The sequence below is a fragment of the Haliotis rubra genome, unplaced genomic scaffold, assembly GCF_003918875.1.
Source record: "Haliotis rubra isolate DU_JTF1 unplaced genomic scaffold, ASM391887v1 Scf149, whole genome shotgun sequence".
Taxonomy (NCBI): Eukaryota; Metazoa; Mollusca; class Gastropoda; order Lepetellida; family Haliotidae; genus Haliotis; species Haliotis rubra.
This window is the reverse complement of record NW_025765436.1, coordinates 177,379-205,130: the sequence shown is the minus strand read 5'-3', so window position 1 is coordinate 205,130 and position 27,752 is coordinate 177,379. Positions and strand designations below refer to the sequence as shown.

Sequence of the window (27,752 nt, the reverse complement as noted above, 5' to 3'; positions counted from 1 at the left end):
TGACTCCGAGCCGACCAGTCCTTGTTGTACCCATTAATGCCGAGCGCCAGGCAGGGACCAACAAGTACCATATTTTAACGTCTTTTGGTATGACGCGGTCGGGGATCGAACCCGCAACCTTCCGCTCTCCGGGCGGACGCTCTAACCACTACACCACGGAGGCGGTCAATATTTGAGTGAGTTATACGCAGAAACTAATCAACTGTTTAGCGCACCGAACCAGTATTTCACTGATTGTCCATCAAATTGTACGCCCGGTGTCCCGTTAAGTGTTTCAGTTGGTAGACACGGCTGGCAGTAACGTTACAGATGACGGTGAGGGACGACTGACGCGCCCAGCTACGTGAGATCACCATCAGCAAACCTCGTCAGTGCACCAGCAAACATACCGGGGCATCGTGACATTCTCCTGGTTTAACACACCATGTTCCTGTGTGGACCAACAAGAGGAGGAGATGGTCTTAGCTTGAAGGGGAGATATTCTTACTATCTTTCAGGTCAAAAAGGTTTAATAGACAAAATTATCAAAATCCGTGACTATGACGGCACCGTATACACATAACACACATCATAATATCTACCGTGCATGTATACATATACATCGCCAGTCTATTTTTATAACATTTCATTTTTCAAATTTGAATTGGCCATGATCAGTTGGACCGATGGCGCTTCGCTTCAAAACTCAAGCATCATTAAATGTTTACGTTCGACGTCATGGTCGACGGCGAAGAATTAATATATTTAAGACAACATTTCTTAATTTTGTTTTACATAGGACACAAAACAACAGTTTAGAACGAATGTCTAAGTGTAGCTTTTGATTTGCATGCTTAAGGCGTGTTAAAGTCAAAATCTGGTAAACCATTTGAAAAAGGGAACCAATTTGATTGTTAAATTAGAACACTAAGTCCCGTTAGGGGCTGCTCTTTCCTATTTCGCCGCCGTGAAACAACGAACGGTCTAGCGTTAAACAGCAACAACGTGAAAAAAGCCAGGTAGTGTGTGAGAAGGGATTGTCGACGTCTCCAACCCCATTGTCACTGTACCGCCTGCCGCATTTAATGTGTGACGAACATTCTCTTGTGTTCGCAAACCTACAGTGACTGAGTAACGCCTTGTTGCCAACAGTTGGATTGTTTTCCAACGCGGGTTCAACCTGTACGAAACAGCACTGGGACCCTTGTGTGGCAGATGCATATATTAAATGGTTCGGGGATCGATGTGACAGTTCTATGTATGCATCAATATTCTATTGTACACCGAGGTTCGTGACATTTCCATGCCTCTGAGGTGTCGAAACACCGATAGCAAAACAATTGGTATATTTTCAGGGCAACGCAAAACCTCACTTGCACTGATGTAATGAAAACTACGCCTCACGGGTAAGGAGTAGTCCAGTGGTTCATGCGATAGCTTGACACGGACTGGGGTCGGGTTCTGTTTTCGAAATAGGTGCATCGAGTAAGAACCACTCACAGTAGTATACCCGTTTGTTACACAATGGCATCAATGGAACCTGGGGTACGTACAGTGCAATGGCGCCACAAAACATGTACAGCGTACTGTCAGGCATCTGTTGGGATGTGGGGTTGTAACAGGTCCCTAGCAAACTGTGCTAATAACTAAGTATGGTTTTAGTTATGCATGGATCAGTCAGGATGTTGGCAATGTTAATTATTTCATTCGTTTATTTAAGCAGAGACTTTCGGATAATCTTAAAGTTGGGTCACTTCAATTCAAAATTCTAATAAATGTTTTTATTACTCCCAATTTAAGACACATTTAAATGTGGAAACATATTTATATTCTGATATTCCTTTACACATCAGATCTGCACTGTCCAAAATTTAGATGTGGTAATTTTAATTTAGCAGTTGAAACTGGAAGATACAATACAGTTATTTACAGTTAGAGATTATGGTTATTTTGTGAACTGAATGACAAAATGAAGATGAATTTCCTGTACTCCTTAAGTGTGAACTTTTTTTCTGATATAAGGTTAAGATGTACCTGAATTCAGAAATATTTGACTGATTTTGATCCAATGCCAATTTTATTCACATTATGAAATCAAATAAAGACTGTATCATAAAGGGGTTAGTATTCTTCTGTATCATGTACTTCAGCCCGTTAGAAATGTTCCTCTTACACAGCATGTGCACTAAATTACCAATACCATAATGCCAATGACTGTATGATGGGTCTGTGGCCTTTTACTGAATAACCTTGTATGTCTGTCTGTGCTCGTCGTTAGAAGCGACCAATCGATCTGGTGGTCATGATCGATGACTTGGAGGATTGCGAGACTCAGGAGCTCTCCTATATGGGACTATTACTGTTAGGGATTGATAGTAAACTGAATTCACACACACATTCTCATACCATCAATCCGTCTATAGTCTGCTCAAGACTTACAGGTCATATGACTGAACTATTGCGGTGTTAAACAACAACAAACAACGTGCCCAGGACCAGTAATCATTGCTCCGTCAGTTTTACACCTGTACCTGATGGTTTCATCCGGGCATCGACCAACAGCCAACCACGTCACAGACCGCCCGATCCAAGACACATAACCCGTGAAGATCCGGGGTAGAATAGGTCTTCAGCAACCCATGCTTGCCACAAAAGGCGACTATGCTTGTCGTAAGAGGCGACCAACGGGATCGGGTGGTCAGGCTCGCTGACTTGGTTGACACATGTCATCGGTTCCCAATTGCGCAGATCGATGCTCATGCTGTTGATCTACTGGATTGTCTGGTCCAGACTCGATTATTTACAGACCGCCGCCATATAGCTGGAATATTGCTGAGTGCGGCCTAAAACTAAACTCACTCACTCACTCACCAAGACACACATTAACTGTCTCTCACGACCCGACTTCTATACGTAACACTATCTATTATATCCCGCTTCTATTTGTCCATTGTTGATCACTGGATTGTCTGATCCAGACTCGATTATTTACAGACCGCCGCCATATAGCTGGAATATTGATGAGTGCGGCCTGACACTAAACTCACTCACTCACTCACCACCAAGACACACATTAACTGTCTCTCACGACCCGACTTCTATACGTAACACTATCTATTATATCCCGCTTCTATTTGTCCATTGTTGATCACTGGATTGTCTGATCCAGACTCGATTATTTACAGACCGCCGCCATATAGCTGGAATATTGATGAGTGCGGCCTGACACTAAACTCACTCACTCACTCACCAAGACACACATTAACTGTCTCTCACGACCCGACTTCCATACGTAACACTATCTATTATATCCCGTTTCTATTTGTTCATTGTTGATCACTGGATTGTCTGATCCAGACTCGATTATTTACAGACCGCCGCCATATAGCTGGAATATTGATGAGTGTGGCGTAAAACTAAACTAAACTCTCTTACTATTTGTCCATTGTCATACCAATCAGCGTCAATTAACTATTGGCTTCCCTTGTTGTCTTATCACTGTTGTTGTTTTACATGTGCTTATATAGCTATCTGTTTCCTAGTTTTTCATTCACCTGATAAAGGAGTAGAAATATACTCCGAAAAGACATATTACTCAAAGGAAGAAGAAGTTGACATCCATAAATTCTTGCCTGTAAGACTTTCCAGTGTTTCCCTTAACCCTGAAAAGCTGCAGACCCTAAGGACCCAGAACCATAAAAAGTTGTGGGTCCTGATCAGAATGTGTAGGCTCTATATTTAAATATGGAAAAAATACTCTTAGTTATTGGGATGAAAAAGCTGTCGGACATAAGGACCTGCAGAAAACAAAAGCTGTGGGTCCGAGTGGTTTTCAGTCGGCTTCAGGCCTAAGGACCGACGTTAATTTCGAACGCTGAGACGCTCCCACCGTAAGCTGACCGGACTTGCGTCAAACGATGCACGTTACACAGTAAACTGACCCGGTAATTAACAATAATGTGGAGAGCGTTCCCAAAAGTCTGTGAATCCCGCCCGAAATACCACCAGAACTCACTGAAACTGGTTAGCTCATCCTGCACTCAGCTTCACGTCGAGTCGAGAAGCGGGTGGGAGGGTCCGGTGGACGCTGACTAATTGGCTTCATGTCTCGCAGTGTCAACTACTACTGGGTATATGGGGTGCCCAGCACGATAAACATGACAACCGGGGTTGGATGTCATAATTCGAGTTGACTTGGCAGACGGTGTCAACAAAACATCGTGTACTGATGGGTGTCGCGGATACCTCTGTAGTTTCTCTGGGCAGTTGTGTTGATGTCTAACTTGAATACTTCAGTATCCGTGAAGATCCCGGTTAGAACTGGTTTTCAGCAGCCCGTGCTTGTCGTAAAAGGCGCCTAAAGGGAAATGATGGAAGGCTTGATGACTTGGTTGATGATGTCATCGTATCACAATTACGTATACCGATGTTCATGATGTCGATCACTGGATTGTCTGGTTTCAGACTCGAATGTTTACGAACAACCGTCATATAACTGAAATATTGCTGGGTGTGGCGTTCAACACAACTTTAGTCCCATTGGCAGAGAATTCAGGAATAATAGTGAAATTGTCCTCTATTGGATTGTTTTAATGTTCATGTTTTCATAATTCTAAGAAATTGGGAAACATGATTTTTTCAACTTGTGATTTTTCACTATCATTTACTTCTGATTGTGGCGATGATCAGCTTCCGAGTAGGACTAGAAAAATCCCTGCATTTCAGTTCTCCAAACGATTGTGAGTGAGTGAGTTAACGTCTATCTACACTGCATAGCCCCAGCTGTATTGAAGTGAGTGAGTTTTAGTTTTACGCCGCTTTTAGCAATATTCCAGCAATATCACGGCTGGGGACACCAGAAATGGTCTTCAGACATTGACCCATGTGGGGAATCGAACCCAGATCGACGAGCGAACGCTTTAACCACTAGGCTACCCCATCGCCCCCAGCTGTATTGAAGCTGTCTGCTCATGGTGTAGTCACACCGTTAGTTGTTGGTATGGTGGCTACCCACCCTGGTTAGATCACAAACCGCGGAGTCACATACCATACCATACCATACCATACCATACCATACCATACCATACCATACCATACCATACCATACCATACCATACCATACCATACCATACCATACCATACCATACCATACCATACCATACCATATGTAAATTACCTCAGCATAAATTTTGATTACTGTTTTACTTACATTGTATGGAGGAAGACACTTTATCATACGCCCCTCCCCTCACACACTAACACACACACACACACACACACACACACACACACACACACACACACACACACACACACACACACACACACACACACACACACACACACACACACACACACACACACAGATATATAGACACACGCAGAGATATAGACACACCAGAGACCATGGTCTCTGGACACACACACACACATCCTCATGTTCCATTCTTAAATCGCATCGCTATTTGTCAACCTTTTAAAGTATCGTGATGAGATTTAGTAGAATATAGCATAACATGACGATTCAAATGAAACGATGAATACTAATAAATTTACCTAAGAGCAGTAGTGATCAATACTGAATACCGACGTTTCTTACAAAAAGGGAGGTAACCGCTTGTAGCTGTATAACAACTGGTCATTCAACTTCAAGATCTGTTTTCTGACCACCAAAGTTAAACAGTGCACAGGCGTTATCCCCCAAAATACTACTTCGTATACCTGTGATATACAGTAGGGCTTGTCCCTTTCAATCTCTCCACACGACGTCTGTCATCTCTCATGTGATTGGCTGAGACAGGGTCGAGAGGGCGTGACGTTCTAGAGTAATTAATAGGCTTAAATAGCCCGGCAAGCAGAATGGGGAGTAGAACAGTTAACGGATACCTTTAGCAACAGTTTACAGGAGTGGATTTGTTGCTCTGTCAGGTAGGAATACATGCTTCCAAATATTTAGGCATTATACTTACCAACTTGGTAACTATTGCATTAGTTTCATCCAGTGGTACCAAATTCTTGTGAAAGCAAAACATAACAAGATAATGGTTGAGTTAATTGCTTATAGCAAATTAATACGAGCATGAAACCGAAGCAAGTATCCAAGTACGAAACATACCCATTTAAACGCTTCAATATTAATACTTTTAATCCTGTGGAAGACGAGCCACTGAAATATCATTTATTGCTCACAAAACTCTGGAGCCACCGCGCGAAAATGTCCAATTACCTCTAAATGATTTCAGTCAATGTTACAAAGGTTACACGAACCAAATGCCCCCATGCCCCCGAAAACTGTACATAAAAGTTGCAGAAGGAAAATGTTTTGACCAAATGTCAGCTTAAATGTGTAACATTCTAAGAGTGAATCATTGGGTTAACCCTTATACGTATGTGCCTTGCCACTTACCTTATTTGTGGCCTTAAGTGTGTAGCACGTTTTCTTACGTCGTTGTAATGTTAGGCCCCCAAAGCTATTACATTATTACATATGTTACATATGATGTTATATTAGTGTATACCAACAGATTTCACTGAAATGACAAAAAAGAAAAGAAAAAGGAAAACAGTGAAACTGACAGGGGAGTCGTTTACATGGGCAGTGATTTTGCATTGTCTTCAAGCCTTTCTTAACATACTGGTATCAATGTTTCTTGTTGAATTGTGCCTGATACAGTTGCGTCTTTTGACCAAGGTACAACAATAACTCCATTTATGATATTTGCTACAACTCTCACCTTTCTCCTGTCTCTTGCTTGGGATAAGTTATGCCCCTTAGACGCTCGAGGAGCCGCTTGTTTGAATCCCATAATTTGGATGAAAGAGTCATACCATTAAAGAAGATATAAGTACAAAACGGAAATTCCCCTCGTCATAATGATGCTACGAATATATCCATGATGAGCGACGAGTTTTGTACGAGTTCTGTTAGAGATTACAGTGGTCTCTGAAGTAACTGAATTTCATGCCACAATATATTATGACATGAACGAGTTTTGCTAGTGTACTTGCATAGTTTGAAGTTAGGACCTAGCCAACTTGCCATTTGAAAAGGGTTGTATTCAATTACCCCTACATCCCAGTACACCTACAATTAGTTAAAACAACACACGGCATTTACCTGTCTGGCATAATGAACTAACCCATGGGAGCGATTAAACTATACCCAGGTGTTCTTGGTTAGAGAAAGTTTGTTAAGATGAAATGAAGTAAATGTTGAAATTGACACTGAGATGAGACAAGTAATTTGAGATGACTTGGTAAAGTAAGGTGTTGTGTATACAAATGAGAAAGGATTAAGGTGTTCTTCGATAGAGAAAGTTTGTTAAGATGAAATGAAGTAAATGTTGAAATTGACACTGAGATGAGACAAGTAATTTGAGATTTCTGGGCCATCTCCTCAAATTGGGATAGAGACTTGTTTAAAAGACAAAAATTAACATTAAAAAGTTAACATGACCTGCTGCTCATATTCATGTCACGACTAGGAAGATATCTGTGTATTATATTCATTTATTTGTGTAATTAAATCCATAAATTAAAACATTAAATCTTGTGTTCATGTGTTTGGGCTAGTCCATTGTCCAGGTAACAGGTAACAGGAAGGGGATTAGCAGTGCATTGGACCGTGAACTTTGTTGTTATAAGCTGTAGGGGTAATGGGATGTAGGGGTAAAGTTATGCCACAGTGCAGTATGCCGGTTGCCTGTATTCCGGATGTCACAGTGCATTACTCGGGTTGCTATGACGTAGTTATCGTCGTTTGTACTTGCCAAGATTGATACATCAATGAAATGCTCAACCCTAAAGTTATATTATGAAAATCACAGTCCAACTTACTTGTGCCAACTGTATGTATCCTCTTACCTGATTCTAGAAGCAAAGACACCACAGTGGTTTGTCTGATTTCTAGGGATGGGGTTTGGAACCCTTCATGATTGTTTTCCTCTAGAGTTGTGTGAGTGTGTGAGTATGGTTTAACGCCGCATTTAGCAATATTCCAGCAATATCACGGCGGGGGACACCAGAAATGGGCTTCACTCATTGTACCCATGTGGGGATTCGAACCCGGGTCTTCGGCGTGACGAGCGAACGCTGGGCTAATACATATTGGTCATTATCTTGATTATAAAGGGTGGCCTAGTGGTGAAAGCGTTCGCTCGCCACGCCAAAGACCCGGGTTCGATTCCCAAAATAGGCACAATGTGTGAAGCACATATATTGCGTGATATTGCTAAAAGCGGCTTAAAACCCACTCACGGACGTACGTTTATAGCCGTGTCTTATTCACGTGTTTCTGTTACCTTTGTTTCAGGTTTCCACCATGAGGTCATCCATAATGATGTTTCTGGTCTTGGCGTGTCTCGCGCTGCACGTGACAGGTAACCATGACACCCAAAACGTTTCTCACATTCGACTGTCCCTTTGACAATTACCGGGAACACATTTCTGTAACGCCAGACCCACACATGCCCGTTTGGCCGATAATTAGGTCAAAGCAGGTGTCAGTGTCAAAGGCTATTATTTGTGACCCGGAACCTACATAACAGTTCCTAGATCACAACAAAGTATGCAGAGACGTCTTTGCCAAAGCAAACAACAGCATATTCGTCAAAACATAATTTCAATAAGGTTCATTACGTTTCTGAAAGAATGTATCTTGAGCTTGAAGACCATAATATCGAAATGATTTGGCGGGGTTACTGAGTGGAAGTCACGCTGAAGAACGGGGTTCGCTTCCCTACACGGCTACATAGTGTGAAGTCCATTTCTGGTGATCCGTGATAGTGGTGCAGTGTTGCTAAAGCGGCATAAAACCATACTCACTCTTATTCTTAACAATATATACGCACAAGCTGTCACTGGAAAATATATTATTATTATTATAGGATATTTATATAGCGCACATATCCAGGCAACTAGTGCTTGCTCAAGGCGCTGGTATTTTTCCCTCGATCACTGGATGTCAGATATGGTCAGACAGATGTCACTAATGACCGTCACCGTTTCTCAGTGACAAGGAAATATAAAAGCGGAATGATAGAATGGTTAATGCGAGGAGGGATTGGCTGTTATAAATGACGATATTGCACAGCCATTAAAGGAGTTATCCGGAGAAGACGAGTCTTCGAGCAATACCTCCAGTTGTTTAGTGAGAGCTACACGAGGTTGGCTTGAACCAGCTCAAACCTACACAAGAAACAGACATTGAGCGCAATTCTGTACGGGTTATAACAACTCGTCGATAAGAACCCATGGCGTTTTTAGAATCGTTGTTTCATGCGATCACAGGCAACTATCAACGTTGTGGTACCACCACGACGTGATCGTTACAATACATTGACGCCATCATTAACGCACAAGCAGAGGGTGCGTCAGTTTTGTCACCCGCGTGAACGTAACATTTAGAGTTGTCCCAGCTATTCTAAGTTTAATGTAAACCTATGTTAGACTTTGAGGGCAAGCAGACATGTTGATTAACAGGTGCTTAAGACTGCAACTTGTATTTGAAGTAAACTTTCACAAACACAAGTTTCATTTGTAGGTGTTCGCCCACATTCGGACGATGGCGTTGAAAAGGAACAAGCATGTTCTTTGATGCGAATGTCTCAAGAATCAGGTTTATGTCTTTTAAAAGTATTACTTTATCAATTCTTATAATTAAACGGTTCTTATTTTTGTTTATGTTCGATGTTCGACGTACCTACCTTTTCACGCTGACTAAAAGAACTGAATGTCCATCGTTGTTATGTACGTAAGAAACAACCCAAGTGATAAGAAGTATTAGGATGTCACACCAAGTAAGTTTGGTTGCTTACTTAATTCAATATTGTACTCAAAGAAATTTGATTTGGTGGAAACATGTTTTCATTTGTAATGATTTCTATCACATCAGTCTAGAAATCGAATTAAAATGCCATGTATTTAAAGTTTCATTCCTATAACCTTATCGCACCACCCTGCTAAGTCGTCCGACTGACCACGTTAGGCACGTTGTCCACGTGCCTGGTCAGACAGGTGTCACTATACCTGTCAAGGAATGACCGCCACGTTGATGGAGGGGACAAAACAAAGCTTGCTTCTAATGATGAATGTAATTACTGGTAGTTACATTAAAAGAGTCAATGATTACTGTCTACTGAAATCAGAGACCCATGCCCTGTGTGGGTGCCACCCTGAATTCACCACGTCCGTGTGATACGGACGAATAATCTCAGGGTCAAGCTAAATATTGAATTAAATTACCGTTTGGACTATTCAGTTTGTGTGTCAACCTTTTGCAATCAACTAAAACGTCACAAGCCACCCTCATCCCTGCCCCGGCTCAAGTTGGAGATCGTGAATTCGAGGAGTAGGGAATCACCAGACACGGTGAAACTACGTCAATTCTAAATCTGTTAAATCGAAATCCTGCAGAAAATGTATCCCGAAGTGGTAGAGAAATTGAATTCCAAATGTAACTAATAGTACCGATTGACATTGACATAAGGCACAGACCGATTGGCATTGACATAAGGCACAGACCGATTGACATTAGGGACAGACCTTGACATAAGGCACACACCGATGACATTGACATAAGGCACAGACCTTGACATTAGGGACAGACCTTGACATAAGGCACACACCGATTGACATGGGGAACAAACCTTGACATTAGGCACAGACATTGACATAAGGCACACACCGATTGACATGGGGAACATACCTTGACATAAGGCACAGACCTTGACATTAGGCACAGACCTTGACATTAGGGACAGACCTTGACATAAGGCACATACCGATTGACATTAGGGACAGACCTTGACATTAGGGACAGACCTTGACATAAGGCACACACCGATTGACATGGGGAACATACCTTGACATTAGGCACAGACATTGACATAAGGCACAGACCTTGACATTAGGGACAGACCTTGACATAAGGCACACACCGATTGACATGGGGAACATACCTTGACATAAGGCACAGACCTTGACATTAGGCACAGACCTTGACATTAGGGACAGACTTTGACATAAGGCACAGACCTTGACATAAGGCACAGACCAACTGACATTGGGAACAGACCGATTGACACAATGTACAGACCATAACATGTGACTCCGTCGGTTTAACGAGATCGGGTTAACGTCACTACACAACTGAGCTCAAATAAGTTTATTGCCTGTACTCCGAAACAAATGCAAGCCAACTGGGGTCCCCAAATACAAACAATGCAAAGTGAAATAGAGGGAAATAGTAATGGGTACACATGTGAAAATTAGGTGGTGAGCAATATTGTATAAACCTATAATAAAATCACTTGACACGAACACGCATGTCCGGATGGATTCACCAACATCCGGTATACAACTGACGATTGTACGATACTTCGCTCAGTTGGTGTGACTTCAGATACGTATATACATAGGTATGTCTATGACGAATTCGTGTAACCGGAAATCAAATGATGACAACTATAACAGGGAATGGTCGGGACCGACAGGTACTTCGAGTTATGCATAATATTCGAGACACCGGCATTCGACTCATCGGGATTTGACTGTATGTGGATTTGGAGGAAAACATTAAAAACACTAAACAAGGAACAGTTCCTTCTGCAAATGTATTTACAAAGTATTCTTTTCTGATGGTCGGTGTAGGTAAGAATATATTTCAGTTTATCTCACAGACCCTGAAAGTTATTGTTTCCCATTCCACCCATCCCAGTTTGTGGTGCTAGTCCTAAACTAACCAAGAGTTTCCACAGCTTCTGAACCTTTCCTCTCAGTGTTGCTCTTTTCAACGTAGACGATTCTCTCACAATTAAGACTAAGCGAGAGAGAGAGAGCGGAGTATCTGATATATGGTCAGTTAGTATCATATGTCTTTCCCAACTAGCAATAATTTCACAAAATATGTTCATTTCAGAGACTAAATGTTAGTCTATCCAAAAGCTACCTGTGGTATCCACTATAACGCGCTCGAAGTTTCGGGTTGGACCTGGGCCCCGTTTCACAAAGCTCTCGTAAGCCTAAGATCTCGCAACTTTTCTCGTAGCATTCGTACCTCCCATACTGTAACATTGACTTACGATAGTCGTAGCGCTACGAGAGCTTTGTGAAAACGGGGCCCAGGTGTTCAGTAGACCCAAACTTCTCGTAAGTGGCAACTAACGGGAAAGTGTGGTCAAACATCCTGTCTTGGTTGAAAGGGCGGTGGGGTAGCTCTGTAGTTAAAGCGTTCGCTTGCCGTGCTGAAGACCCGGGTTCGATTCCCGAACATGGGTACAACGTGTGAAACCCATTTCTGGTGTCCCCCGCCGTAATACTGCTACAAGCGGCGTAAAACTAAACTCACTCACTGTCTTGGTTCATATGTGTCATCATGTCCAATTAGCGTAGATCGATGCTCATGATGTTAATCCCTGAATAGTCTGATCCAGATCGTCCTACAGCTGGAATGTTACTGAGTGATACGTAAACAAACAAACAAACAAACAAAATACTATACAAAGTTTACTTTACGCAAGGCTTGATTGACCATACAAATATGAACATCGGTCAACGAATACATAACACATGTAAACTGGTTGTTGCAGGTCAAGATAAGAAGATGTTTTGCTACTACAGCAGTGACGCCCGGTGGCGAAGCGACTACGGCCGGTTCCATCCCAGCGACATCGACCCCTTTCTCTGCACACACATCATCGTGGCCTTCGCTAAGGTGTTGCCGTGGGGTCTGGGACCCAACACTCCCGACGACGACGAACCCGATTCCTGGAATGGTCAGCTTAATAATTCACTTAAGTTTTATGAAAATCATATTCCTTGCACACTTGTGAGTGAGAAACTCACGTGAGGTAACTGGTATCAAACATATACGTGATTACGAATTCCTGGTCCGTCATTGGCTACTCCATGGTGATGACCTAAGGTCAGATCATGACGGACTAGTTCCCGATTGTAATTTATTAATAAGATACGCCCCGACCACGCTTACGTCATATGGTGAAGGTTTACGGTTTTAGAGTCTTGTTTTAAACATATTTCATTGTCCAAAAGACAAAGGAATTAGGCATAAGTGCAACATTTATGGTCGCCCTCTTAATGAATGAGACCCGTGAAGATCCGGGGTAGAATAGGTCTTCAGCAACCCATGTGCTTGCCATAAAAAGGCGACTATCTTGTCGTAAGAGGCGACTAACGGGATCGGGTGGTCAGTTTCGCTGACTTGGTTGACACATGTCATCAGTTCCCAATTGCGCAGATCGATGCTCATGCTGTTGATCACTGGATTGTCTGGTCCAGACTCGATTATTTACAGACCGCCGCCATATAGCTGGAATATTGCTGAGTGCGGCGTAAAACTAAACTCACTCACTCACTCACTTAATGAATGTTATTGTCTTATCTAGGTTTCATAATCACTTTCGATTTGAGAGTCCAGTACTAGAATCTGTACATTACCGAGAAAGTGTAATCCCAACTATAACATGAGTTACATTGGACCACTTTCTAAATGGCATTGTGTATTTATAGCTTTCGGCCGTGGGAGCCGTGCCCATTTAAACTTATCTGAGGGGTACACTTTCTAAATGGCATTGTGTATTTATAGCTTTCGGCCGTGGGAGCCGTGCCCATTTAAACTTATCTGAGGGGTACACTTTCTAAATGGCATTGTGTATTTATAGCTTTCGGCCGTGGGAGCCGTGCCCATTTAAACTTATCTGAGGGGTACACTTTCTAAATGGCATTGTGTATTTATAGCTTTCGGCCGTGGGAGCCGTGCCCATTTAAACTTATCTGAGGGGTACACTTTCTAAATGGCATTGTGTATTTATAGCTTTCGGCCGTGGGAGCCGTGCCCATTTAAACTTATCTGAGGGGTACACTTTCTAAATGGCATTGTGTATTTATAGCTTTCGGCCGTGGGAGCCGTGCCCATTTAAACTTATCTGAGGGGTACACTTTCTAAATGGCATTGTGTATTTATAGCTTTCGGCCGTGGGAGCCGTGCCCATTTAAACTTATCTGAGGGGTACACTTTCTAAATGGCATTGTGTATTTATAGCTTTCGGCCGTGGGAGCCGTGCCCATTTAAACTTATCTGAGGGGTACACTTTCTAAATGGCATTGTGTATTTATAGCTTTCGGCCGTGGGAGCCGTGCCCATTTAAACTTATCTGAGGGGTACACTTTCTAAATGGCATTGTGTATTTATAGCTTTCGGCCGTGGGAGCCGTACCCATTTAAACTTATCTGAGGGGTACACTTGGAGCCAGCCCATCTATGGCATTGTGTATTTATAGCTTTCGGCCGTGGGAGCCGTGCCCATTTAAACTTATCTGAGGGGTACACTTTCTATATGGCATTGTGTATTTATAGCTTTCGGCCGTGGGAGCCGTGCCCATTTAAACTTATCTGAGGGGTACACTTTCTATATGGCATTGTGTATTTATAGCTTTCGGCCGTGGGAGCCGTGCCCATTTAAACTTATCTGAGGGGTACACTTTCGGGGTACACTTTCTAAATGGCATTGTGTATTTATAGCTTTCGGCCGTGGGAGCCGTGCCCATTTAAACTTATCTGAGGGGTACACTTTCTAAATGGCATTGTGTATTTATTGCTTTCGGCCGTGGGAGCTGTGCCCATTTAAACTTATCTGAGGGGTACACTTTCTAAATGGCATTGTGTATTTATAGCTTTCGGCCGTGGGAGCCGTGCCCATTTAAACTTATCTGAGGGGTACACTTTCTAAATGGCATTGTGTATTTATAGCTTTCGGCCGTGGGAGCCGTGCCCATTTAAACTTATCTGAGGGGTACACTTTCTAAATGGCATTGTGTATTTATAGCTTTCGGCCGTGGGAGCCGTGCCCATTTAAACTTATCTGAGGGGTACACTTTCTAAATGGCATTGTGTATTTATTGCTTTCGGCCGTGGGAGCTGTGCCCATTTAAACTTATCTGAGGGGTACACTTTCTAAATGGCATTGTGTATTTATAGCTTTCGTATTTATAGCTTTTCGGCCGTGGAGCCGTACCCATTTAAACTTATCTGAGGGGTACACTTTCTAAATGGCATTGTGTATTTATAGCTCGGCCGTGGGGCCCATTTAAACTTATCTGAGGGGTACACTTTCTAAATGGCATTGTGTATTTATAGCTTTCGGCCGTGGGAGCCGTGCCCATTTAAACTTATCTGAGGGGTACACTTTCTAAATGGCATTGTGTATTTATAGCTTTCGGCCGTGGGGCCGTGCCCATTTAAACTTATCTGAGGGGTACACTTTCTAAATGGCATTGTGTATTTATAGCTTTCGGCCGTGGGAGCCGTGCCCATTTAAACTTATCTGAGGGGTACACTTTCTAAATGGCATTGTGTATTTATAGCTTTCGGCCGTGGGAGCCGTGCCCATTTAAACTTATCTGAGGGGTACACTTTCTAAAATGGCATTGTGTATTTATAGCTGGCCGTGGAGCCGTGCCCATTTAAACTTATCTGAGGGGTACACTTTCTAAATGGCATTGTGTATTTATAGCTTTCGGCCGTGGGAGCCGTGCCCATTTAAACTTATCTGAGGGGTACACTTTCTAAATGGCATTGTGTATTTATAGCTTTCGGCCGTGGGAGCCGTACCCATTTAAACTTATCTGAGGGGTACACTTTCTAAATGGCATTGTGTATTTATAGCTTTCGGCCGTGGGAGCCGTACCCATTTAAACTTATCTGGGGGTACACTTTCTAAATGGCATTGTGTATTTATAGCTTTCGGCCGTGGGAGCCGTGCCCATTTAAACTTATCTGAGGGGTACACTTTCTAAATGGCATTGTGTATTTATAGCTTTCGGCCGTGGGAGCCGTGCCCATTTAAACTTATCTGAGGGGTACACTTTCTAAATGGCATTGTGTATTTATAGCTTTCGGCCGTGGGAGCCGTGCCCATTTAAACTTATCTGAGGGGTACACTTTCTAAATGGCATTGTGTATTTATAGCTTTCGGCCGTGGGAGCCGTGCCCATTTAAACTTATCTGAGGGGTACACTTTCTAAATGGCATTGTGTATTTATAGCTTTCGGCCGTGGGAGCCGTGCCCATTTAAACTTATCTGAGGGGTACACTTTTCTAAATGGCATTGTGTATTTATAGCTTTCGGCCGTGGGAGCCGTGCCCATTTAAACTTATCTGAGGGGTACACTTTCTAAATGGCATTGTGTATTTATAGCTTTCGGCCGTGGGAGCCGTGCCCATTTAAACTTATCTGAGGGGTACACTTTCTAAATGGCATTGTGTATTTATAGCTTTCGGCCGTGGGAGCCGTGCCCATTTAAACTTATCTGAGGGGTACACTTTCTAAATGGCATTGTGTATTTATAGCTTTCGGCCGTGGGAGCCGTGCCCATTTAAACTTATCTGAGGGGTACACAAAGTCCGTGGTAAAGACTACCAGTTGTCTGACTTACATTTGTATGAAGCCACGGTGACTGAGTGGGTTAGACGGCTGACTTTGTGTGCTGACGATGAGCTGCCTGAGGGTCTGTATTCGAATCCCGGATGGGACTCAACCCATCAATAGTACTAGAATTTGTACTTTACTAAGAAAGTGTAACCCCACATATAACACGTGCTGTAGTACAGGGGAACGTTTGTGTGGAGGGTCACATTAAGTGTGAGTAGTAAGCAGTAGGCCGGATGGCGTCCCACATGAACGTTTTGTTATGTTTTCTTCCCATTAAAAGTTTAGACTCACTTAAAACACTCACTATATGTTACGTATATATATATGGTTACATCGGAGATTGATTTCTTCTCTAACTTGGGGGATGGGGGAATCAACTGAAAAACGTATGCAGATGAATTGCACGAAGATCATGCATCAAATTGCTGAAAAGCATGACTTGTGCAAATATCGTGCATGTGAAAAGCTGCGTTTTGGTGTAAAGTTTTGATAAGAATTCGCCAATTTTCACTGATTTTTATCATTTACTGAACTCATGACAATAATCTTTTCAATGTTACGAATTTGTTTTACAATGCAAAAACCCCTGTATCTTTAAACAGTATGGAATATTTTGCAAAATCTAGTTTAGAACAGTTGCCTGAAGTAAGGGGCTATACATACACTAGTGAGTCTAAACGTTTGATGGGAATTACATTAATGTGCCACTGTGATCCCAGGCAAACTATGCGTCGATTCGATGCTAAAATGTTGCAAAAATAGGCTGTGTAAGAAAAACGTTACTGCGCTCGTATGATACCATTTACCTTGAAACTAACCTTGTTGTCAAAACGTACCTAACGAGAAAAGCCAACGAGATATATGCTATCTACCATGTCTTTCGCTATTCTTCTTCTTCTACAGCAACTTCTTGTGTAACCACCTCTAGAGTAACTGCAAACTCTAGTGTAACTGCAGCTTCTAGTGTAACTGCAACTTTTAGTGTAGCCGCAACCTCTAGTGTAACTGCAACTTCTAGTGTAACTGCAACTTCTAGTGTAACCGCAACCTCTAGTGTAACAGCAACTTCTAGTGTAACTGCAACCTCTAGTGTAACATCAACTTCTAGTGTAACTGCAACCTCTAGTGTAACTGCAACCTCTTGTGTAACAGCAACTTCTAGTGTAACTGCAACCTCTAGTGTAACATCAACTTCTAGTGTAACTGCAACCTCTAGTGTAACTGCAACCTCTTGTGTAACAGCAACTTCTAGTGTAACATCAACCTCTAGTGTAACTGCAACCTCTAGTTTAACTGCAACCTCTTGTGTAACTGCAACGTCTAGTGTAACTGCAACCTCTAGTGAAATAGCAACTTCTAGTGTAACATCAACTTCTAGTGTAACTGCAACCTCTAGTGTAACTGCAACCTCTAGTGTAACTGCAATCTCTTGTGTAACTGCAACGTCTAGTGTAACTGCAACCTCTAGTGTAACTGCAACTTCTAGTGTAACTGCAACCTCTTGTGTAACTGCAACTTCTAGTGTAACTGCAACCTCTAGGGTAACTGCAACTTCTAGTGTAACATCAACTTCTACTGTAACTGCAACCTCTAGTGTAACTACAATCTCTTGTGTAACTGCAACCTTTAGTGTAACAACAACTTCTAGTGTAACTGCAACCTCTAGTGTAACTGCAACCTTTAGTGTAACAACAACTTCTAGTGTAACTGCAACCTCTAGTGTAACTGCAACCTCTTGTGTAACTGCAACGTCTAGTGTAACTGCAACCTCTTGTGTAACTGCAACTTCTAGTGTAACTGCAACCTCTAGTGTAACAGCAGCTTCTAGTGTAACTGCAACTTCTAGTGTAACTGCAACTTCTAGTGTAACTGCAACCTTTAGTGTAACAAGAACTTCTAGTGTAACTGCAACCTCTAGTGTAACAACAACTTCTAGTGTAACTGCTACCTCTAGTGTAACTGCAACCTCTTGTGTAACAGCAACTTCTAGTGTAACTGCAACCTCTAGTGTAACTGCAACTTCTAGTGTAACATCAACTTCTAGTGTAACTGCAACCTCTAGGGTAACTGCAACCTCTAGTGTAACTGCAACCTCTAGTGTAACTGCAACCTCTAGTGTAACTGCAACCTCTAGTGTAACCGCAACTTCTAGTGTAACTGCAACCTCTAGTGTAACTGCAACATCTGGTGTAACTGCAACTTCTAGTGTAACTGCAACCTCTAGTGTAACTGCAACCTCTAGTGTAACAGCAACCTCTAGTGTAACATCAACTTCTAGTGTAACTGCAACCTCTAGTGTAACAGCAACTTCTAGTGTAACTGCAACCTCTAGTGTAACTGCAACTTCTAGTGTAACTGCAACATCTAGTGTAACAGCAACTTCTAGTGTAACTGCAACCTCTAGTGTAACTGCAACCTCTAGTGTAACAGCAACTTCTAGTGTAACTGCAACCTCTAGTGTAACAGCAACTTCTTGTGTAAGTGCAACATCTAGTGTAACAGCAACTTCTACTATTGTCAGCTACATTATTTCCCGTTTACAGGTGTAGCACAAACTTGAACAGATTCATGCGATCCTAGGAAATGTTCCTCTCACTAGTGATATGCTCGTGACCACACCACTGTCACTGTCAGCTCTATTTTGTAACATCGCTGTCATTCTCGCTGATTTAGCTGAACACAGAGTTAAACAAGTGTCACCATACGTCGACTGCATAGATCGATGCTCTTAATATTATCCACTAGTTTGTCTGGTCCAGATTCCGTTATTTACAGATATAGATGTTGCTTCCGGTTTTAAACAGTATCCACTTAGTGTTGAGTGTTTTAGTGTTCATGTAACATTTAAATGACACCAACGTCAATGTCTTCAGCCTTATACGCCAAGACCACTGCCCTTAAACTCCTGAACCCCCAACTGCGCGTTCTGCTAGCTGTGGGAGGATGGAAGGAGGGATCGAAGCCGTTTCTTCCCATCATCGAAAATGAGTACACGATGTCGAAATGGGCCGACAGCGCTGTTTCCTACCTCAGAAAACACAACATGGACGGAATGGACATGGACTGGGAGTTTCCGGGGGTCAGAGGAAGCGGTCCCTCCGACAAATACAAGTTTACCATTCTAATGAAGGTACGCGTCCATAGCAACAACAAGTACACATTTACAACCTAAATTAGGGCGGTGGAGTAGCCTAGTGGTTAAAGCGTTCGCTCGTCACGCTGAAGACAAGGGTTCGATTCCCCATATGGGTACAATGTGTGAAGCCCATTTCTGGTGTCCCCCGCCGTGATATTGCTGGAATATTGCTAAAAGCGGGGTAAAACCATACTCATTCACCACAACCTTAATGGTAGGGCGCGTGTTTGTGTAGTGTCCTTTTTGAAACATGGAAGTTAACCACATGGAATTATAAAAGGGGCTGTGGGTTAGCGGTTAAAACATTCGCGTGTCTCGCCGAAGAATCGGGTTAATTTCCCAACATGGATGCACAGAGTCAACCCCATTTCTCGTTTATATTGCTGGAATAGTGCTAAAAGCATACTCACACACTCACTTTTACACAAAAGTTGGTTTAAATTGCCGTTTACTTCTTGGGCACGGGGGTCAAAGGCGAGACAACTCGCTATACAGAGTTGCGTCCGTTCTTCAAGTTTGTAGACGCTTAGAAGCCGAGGTTCTTCCGATTACGACCATTGTTTTGTTACCACCACATACACGCTTGCGGGTCTACTAGAGCATTTCTTAGTGGGGTTTTTCTATCACCGGCCTTTAATACTATTCATTTACCTCACTAACTTTAAACTTACTGGTGGACTTAGCAATATTCCAACAGTATCACGGCGGGGAACACCAGAAATGGGCTTCACAAAACTGTGCCCAAGTAGGGAATCGAACCCGAGTTTTCCCCGGTACGAACGAACGCCTGAACCAATAGGCTACCCCACCGTCCCCATAAACAGTTTGAGAACAATTTGTGGTCGCCACCTTGTTTCATCCTAATGACCTTTCGGCTGCATCAATATCAACTGTATGTATCCTTCAAAACAAACAGTCCAAAACTTGCTAAATAGTTTATTCTCAATGTTTGGTGTCAGGCTGAATCCAATTAACCAAATTGCCAAGGAAAATCCGTCAACAAACAGAGGGCACAGGTGTTGTGTTATAAAAGTCACGTTTCAGGGCGTGGTAGTGAGCTACAGGTTAAGATGAGATCGAGGGTTGGTAAACATGGTGAATTCGTTTCACGTACCAGAAACCGACCAATCGATGTCGTGAAAGTGGGGAATGTAAAGGGGAAACGTGCGTGTTACGCTGAATAGTAAAATATACCTCTCTTACGCTAATCTCGCAATGTGATCCGTCGAATTTGATTCAGTAACGGAAATATCGAAGATATAAATAGCCTATAAATGTATCAAGCACCGGAGAGAAAGAAATCTGAAAAATTATTACTCCATTGACATTCAAGAACTGATGAGTACATCTCTGTTGATCAAGGGTTTGTCACGTGGGATTTCTATGACCTACGAGAGTTTTCCTTTCACATAACATAACCCACCTTCCAACAAACAAGATAAATTGCGACTCTTACTCATGGTTGATACCCGTATTAAAGAGTACAGCATATTCAACAGCCTTAGCAGACAATAAATCAGCTCTTTCAGAAAGGTTCCCATCTATCAAATTCATTTAAAGATGCGCCGATGACCTGGGTTCGATTCCCCACATGGATACAATGTGTGAAGCCCATTTCTTGTGTCCCCCGCTGTGATATTGCTGGAATATTGCTAAACGCGGCGTAAAACTAAACGCACTCACTCACTCATTCATAGATGTGTGAAGGATTCTACATCACTGTTTACATATTGAATTTCTATATGTATAGTTTATAGTTCATATCAATATTACGTTATGGAATTTATTGACGAAAATGACATTAAACATATGATGTAAAATACCCGAGAAATCTGTCGATCTGAAAAATAACAGATTTGTTAAGTTGAGTGTGAACTTTCTGAAACAACTACAACGTTCATATGTGCATGTAGTAAACGGAACGGCAATGTATGTATTTCTTTCAGACCATTCAAGAAAAGTTAAGAGAGGAGGCTGAACGGACTGGGAATGAGAAAATGATTCTTACTTTGGCCACTGCTGCAGGGGTTTTCTTTATTGATAACGCCTACGAACCAACTACAATACACAAGTGAGTTATGATTAAACTGACGAAGAGTGTATTACTCACGAACCCTTGTATTTCTATGGCAAATTAGATACGAGTATGTGTGTGTTGACATCAGTTGTTGAAGGACCAAACCCATATTGTGCAGGGCTGGCTACCGATATTGATAATAGATATCGATTATCGTTAACAAAATATCGATCGACAAATACGTAACATTGAGCAAAATGCCAAAACTGTATATTTCACATCACTGGTGAGTCGTGACATGTTTTTGCATCTATTATTAACAAAACAGCGTCCTGGACATAATGTAGAAGCAGACAATGAATAAAGTCCTAAATTTCAATATTGTATGAGAAAATCAAAACATTTTTTACCATCACAAAACTTAATTTACGATATTATCGATAGCACAATTTTCATATCGATAATCATTAATAGTTTTTCCTATAAACGTTATTTCCAATTGTCGACCGTTTTAGCCAGCCCTAATATTTTGAGGCCTGTACTGCGTTTTTGAAAATATACATTATAATTGCCATTGCCATATGTTATTCCACATGTGCAGAGCAGTGTGTTCAGTTTTCCTGGTACCACATGGCATGTAAGCTGGGCAGTGTTGGTAATGAGTTACTAGATTACGGATATAGACTGGCTCTGTTGGTGATCTTCATTATACTCTAATGACATTGACATACATCTCGACAATATGCTGTTGGTGACGCCATGCTATCGATATATACTATTCACACTTTTCTAAGGATCAAATCATTAATTAAACAGAAAACTATGATGTGGGGTCTAATTTGGTTGAAATATTTAAGCGTATTGTAAGCATGGATCCTAGGTTTCAGTATGTTATTGCATCTTGTGGATCCCATACCTGCTATTGACAGGTGTTATGTACTTGTCAATAACTCGTTCCATGATTGGCAAAATGGATGATTGGTGCCATGAAAACCATTTTGATGGTTACTCATGTATCAAGTGCATAAGGCTAGATTAATGTGGCTGTTTGCCTAAAGACGGGTTACCATATCGTTTTTTATCTATTTTTAAATGGATACAATTTCAAATTATAAATCTTTGTTTAAGTAAAGTTGGGTATTTTTGTGATCCTTAGCAAAGTGTGAATAGTATATTTCAGGTATACACTGCTGAGGCCATTATGCCGCTGTGAACTATTGCCTATTGGTGCCGCCATTATATTTCAGATGTCCAATCGTAATCGACACGTTGTTTCAGATTCTACGATTTTAAACTGATGATGACGCCATGCTTTACAAATATCTAGATTCTGTACTATCGACGGCACCATGTTTTTTTCCAGATAACTAGATCATGAACCATTATTGACGCCATGCTATTAAGATATTTCGACTATACACTGTTGATGCCATAATGTTGTGTCAAATATAGAGATTGTAAACTGTTGTTGGACGCCATACTATACAGATATCTAGATTATGAACTGTTGTTGGACGCCACACTATACAGATATCTAGATTATGAACTGTTGTTGGACGCCATACTATACAGATATCTAGATTATGAACTGTTGTTGGACGCCATACTATACAGATATCTAGATTATGAACTGTTGTTGGACGCCATACTATACAGATATCTAGATTATGAATTGTTTTTTCAGACATATAGATTGTGAATGACTGATGGCGCGATGCTGTGAATAAATCAAGATTATGAACTATTGTTGACGCCATGCTATTCAGATTATATGTAGATTATGAACCATTGTTGACGCCATGCTATTCAGATTATATCTAGATCATGAACTATGGTTGACGCCTTGCTATTCAGATTATATCCAGATTATGAACTATTGTTGACGCCATGCTATTCAGATTATATGTAGATTATGAACTGTTGGAGACGCTGTGTTATTTCAGACATGTAGACTATATGCTGCTGATGACGTACAACTATCATGGAATGTGGGAACAAAACATCGGCCACCATAGCAGCATCACCCCAAGCCGCGTAGACGAGGGGGAAAGAATGAGCCTGTGTCAGGTGCGTTCCTGTCAATCTTTGTGTCAAGGTTTAAGGTGCAATTCATACGTGTGAACACTTACAACGAAACAAGTCTCTGTCGGGTCAAGAACCATTCCTAACCTAATCAAAATGCCAAGGAATATGCGTTTATTGGACTTTCAAATGTACGGTTCGCTTTGTCAAGATCATACCTCTGGACTGAAAAGCGTCGTTCTATCTGTGTCGTAGATATACTATTCACACTTTGCTAAGGATCGCAAAAATTCACAACTTTACTTAACGTTGTTTCATAATTTGAAATTGTATCCATTAAAACTGGATAAATAATAATATGGTAACCCCTTTTAGGCAAACAGTCACTTAAATCTAGTCTTATGCACTTGATACATGAGTAACCATCAAAATGGTTTTCATGACACCAATCAACCATTTTGCCAATCATGGAACGAGTCATTGACAAGTACACAGCACCTGTCAATAGCAGGTATGGGTTCCACAAGATGCAGGACATACTGAAGCCTAGGATCCATGCTTACAATACGCTTAAATACTTCAACCAAATTAGACCCCACATCATAGTTTTCTGTTGAATTAATGATTTTATCCTTAGCAAAGTGTGACTAGTATATAAAGGGCCGGCATAGACTAGTGGCAGTGTATATACGCTTCTCTATCCTCATTCTGTTCATCACTTACTTGATAACGGTGTTAGAACCTACACCGAAACGTCGCTCTCACTGTACGAAAGAAGTTGCCCCTCCATACATTGTCACCCTTCTTGATGTGTAGGGGTTTTAGTTCTCCACGACGGTGTAACGTATGTTTGACTGGTACCTTGATGTAGCCACAGAGCTCTACATTTCTGATGCCCTGTTCCAGTATGTCAGTCTCCAGTCTATTGTGGTATTTTTTGGATTTCAGAATTGGACAGTGCAGTACTGGTTACAACAGGACGTGCCAAAGGAGAAGCTTATCCTGGGCCTAGCTACCTATGGGATGAGCTACACGCTACTGAAACCCTGGCAGACGTGGCTGGGGGCGAACGCCACTGGGGGAGGCAACGGGGGCAGAATGACCAGAGAGAAAGGGATCCTCGCCTACTTTGAGGTGGGAAAATGACACGAACCATCTAGCAATGAGTCTTTCCCCAGAAAGACCCGGGAAGATCCGAGTTAGAATTGATCTTCAGCAACCCGTGTTTCTCGTAAGAGGCGACTAACGGGATCGGGTGGTCAGGCTTGCTGACTTGGTATCCGAATTGCGTAAATCGATGCTTATGATATTGATCAATGGATTGTCTGGTTCAGATTCGATTATTTACAGATCACCGCCATATCGCTGGAATATTGCTGAGTGCGGCGTTAAACGCGAACAAACAACATACCAAAGCAATAGTTATGCCATTAGACTAATGATTTCAGTGTTCCTCTTGATACAGATTGAATAAGACATAATAAGATAAGAAGAGGAAATGATAAGTTAATCAGTATCTTCTCGTCTGTTAGAACTGCCTTTCTTCGAATTTTGGTCTGAACATAAACCTATGTTTCTATAAGGTTTATATTGCCTTAGTTTCTCATTATGGCCTCCTGTATTCAGTGTAGAGAGGTTTTCTTGTAATAATGAGCACTCACTCCATATTGTGATTCCGCAATACATTGCAGATCTGTGAAAACGTCAGGTTCAACTCGTGGACGAAGGAATGGATCGACGAGCAGAACTCCCCGTATGCCCATGGAGGGAACCAGTGGGTGGGCTATGACGACGTCATAAGCATAGGAATCAAGGTGGGCGACATCCTAGCTAATATTCCGAAATCACCTATTTACTTTTAGGTGTGTATGCATGGGTATAAAAGTGTGAAAGAATGATATATATTTATGTATTTATATTATTTTTAAAAAGTTTTTCATGTCCTGTAGGACATATGATTATATAATATTAATAATAATAAGAACAATATGTAATATGTCTACAGGAATATAATAGAAAAAACCCAAACAAACAAATCTGAAATCACTGCTGTTTCACTTACAAAGACAGCTCCAACAAATCTTAAAGAGATGGGTTCATTCTAGTGATAACCGGTGGTTCATATTTTAATTTAATGGTCTCTAATGACCTTCAGTGCCTGTGTCGGTGTCATCACCCGAGACTGTAGAACATGGAAGTTGCCCACTTTGGCGGTTTTGTTATGGCTTTTTTGTTGCTTAATGTTTATGTTATTGTGACTGGCAAATTTCTGATAAAAAAATCGAATTAAAATTAGTTATTTTATTATCTGGAGAAAAACTAAGAAATAATGAGAGAAAACATTGTTATTTAACGTGTCACTAGTAGTACGGGGTGTTACATATCAGTAACTGCGCACTATAAAGTAGATCTTTCGGCCATATCTAACCTATGAGACACTTGTGAACTATTAACTCCCAGATCATAAAGTCATAAGATAAAATATAATGAATCGATTGATAAACAGCTTTATGACTACACGCTCACGATCACATGAATGCATGCTCACTGCTGTGATCAGCACAACACACATGCATGCTAAAATATTGGTATGCATGACGGTTTATGTCTTTTATACATACACGCGCACACAATCATTTACGTAAAGCCCACACACAAGAATCCTGCATGCCTCGCACGCATTATACAATCGCACACTCATCCATCAACTCCGTTTGTCCAAAACGCACTCTCAAGATCACTGAATATGTAGGTCAGTTCTTACGATATTTCTTTTTTTCCTTCGATGACCTTGAACTTGGTTACTACATCAGTACTCACCCCTCAGTAATTTTCCCAAACAAACTGTCCCGGTCGTGCCTAAATACATATGCGTTCTCGTTGTATGACCTTCGCCCCAGCTATTGCTTCATCTCCCATGCTAACTACATCAACTCACATCCATCCACACAATCTACTCATAACGAACCCTCTTTACCTGTTACCGGAATGTACAGGTCTGTTCTTTCAAAATTTGGTGTTCGCTGACCTTCACCTTGCCTAATTAATTCCTCTTCCAGGCCAACTGGCTCAAAAGCCAGGACCTAGGGGGGCGCCTTCATCTGGTCTGTGGAGATGGACGACTTCTCAGGAAAAGGCTGCGGACTCGGAAAGTATCCACTGCTTACAAAAATCTCCGAGATAATCCGTCCATCCAATGAACCGCCGAGTCCTCCAGCAGCGCCACCTAAGAAGCCATCACCAGCCACACCCCCTCCCGTTTGGCGGCCACCGACTAGAAAGCCCCGCCCAGAGGGTGTGGTCCCTTCTATCAACCGTATTGGTACGTCACCCTTACTTCCAGAGTAAAGCTCAAAATATATGATTATGATATGACATTTCTATTGAAAGGGAGGCTCGGTGGGATTCAGCCTGAACGACAGTTTGCTTCATTTTGGGCCATAGCAATACAGAAACGGGCGAAAGGTTAAACAACCCGGTTAAGGGATTTAGAGACAGAATATCCGACTTCTGTCTTCATCACTTGATCAAACTGTTCATGTTGGTCTCTGTTTATACGAGGTTCATGTTCGGAGTGTGCAGATAGTTTATGCTCTTAGGAAACGAACACAACATCATGGATTAAGTAGCATTATATTTAAGATCTTTTCTTAAAAAATGCTTTGAACATCCTTCAAGTTCAGTATCCTGTAGTAATATCCTGGATCCGAGGGGCACACGAAGTCCGTGGTCTAGACTACCAGTTGTCCGACTTCCATTTTTGTGGAATCCACGGTGGCTGAGCGGGTTAGTCGGTTGACTCTGAGGATGTGGCTTTGAATCCCGGATGGGACTCGATCCAACAAAAGTGCTAGAATCTGTACTTTACTAGAAAGTGTAATCCCAAATATAACTTATGTTACATTTGAGCACTTTGTAAATTGCATTGTGTACCACATCCTGGATCCATTCACCGCGATATCTTCAATTTGGAAATCTGTGATTTAACCCGCAGTACATCTCGTAATTTCACTGGTCGGTTATTTATAGCGTGGCACCGTCCGCATAAGGCTAAAGATGGAGCTATGTCTGCAGATAGGGCAAGGGTATACACCGTAACCATAACGGACATAGGGGCGGGTCCAACCAACAACTCTTCTCTTCTCAAGTAG

The 27,752-nt window shown here is 41.8% G+C and overlaps 1 protein-coding gene across 1 annotated transcript; it reads left to right on the top strand.

Moving 5' to 3' along the window:
- Positions 1-1,503: 1,503 nt before the first annotated feature.
- On the top strand, positions 1,504-26,949 carry LOC124269964 (chitotriosidase-1-like). Its single transcript, XM_046704963.1, has 9 exons — positions 1,504-1,524; positions 8,291-8,357; positions 12,567-12,752; positions 19,300-19,556; positions 21,509-21,633; positions 23,523-23,646; positions 24,550-24,735; positions 25,293-25,415; positions 26,689-26,949. Exons 1-9 carry the CDS (start codon positions 1,504-1,506, stop codon positions 26,947-26,949), a joined length of 1,350 nt encoding a protein of 449 aa, XP_046560919.1.
- The last annotated feature ends 803 nt before the right edge of the window (positions 26,950-27,752 follow it).

What these genes read in the sequence shown, in the direction of transcription:
- LOC124269964 (XM_046704963.1), top strand. Translation starts at nt 1,504, where the DNA reads ATGGCATCAATGGAACCTGGG. An exon ending in TGGCATCAATGGAACCTGGG is followed by an intron (nt 1,525 to 8,290) that starts GTACGTACAGTG and finishes CCTTTGTTTCAG; the next exon opens with GTTTCCACCATGAGGTCATC. An exon ending in TCATAAGCATAGGAATCAAG is followed by an intron (nt 25,416 to 26,688) that starts GTGGGCGACATC and finishes GCCAGGACCTAG; the next exon opens with GGGGGCGCCTTCATCTGGTC.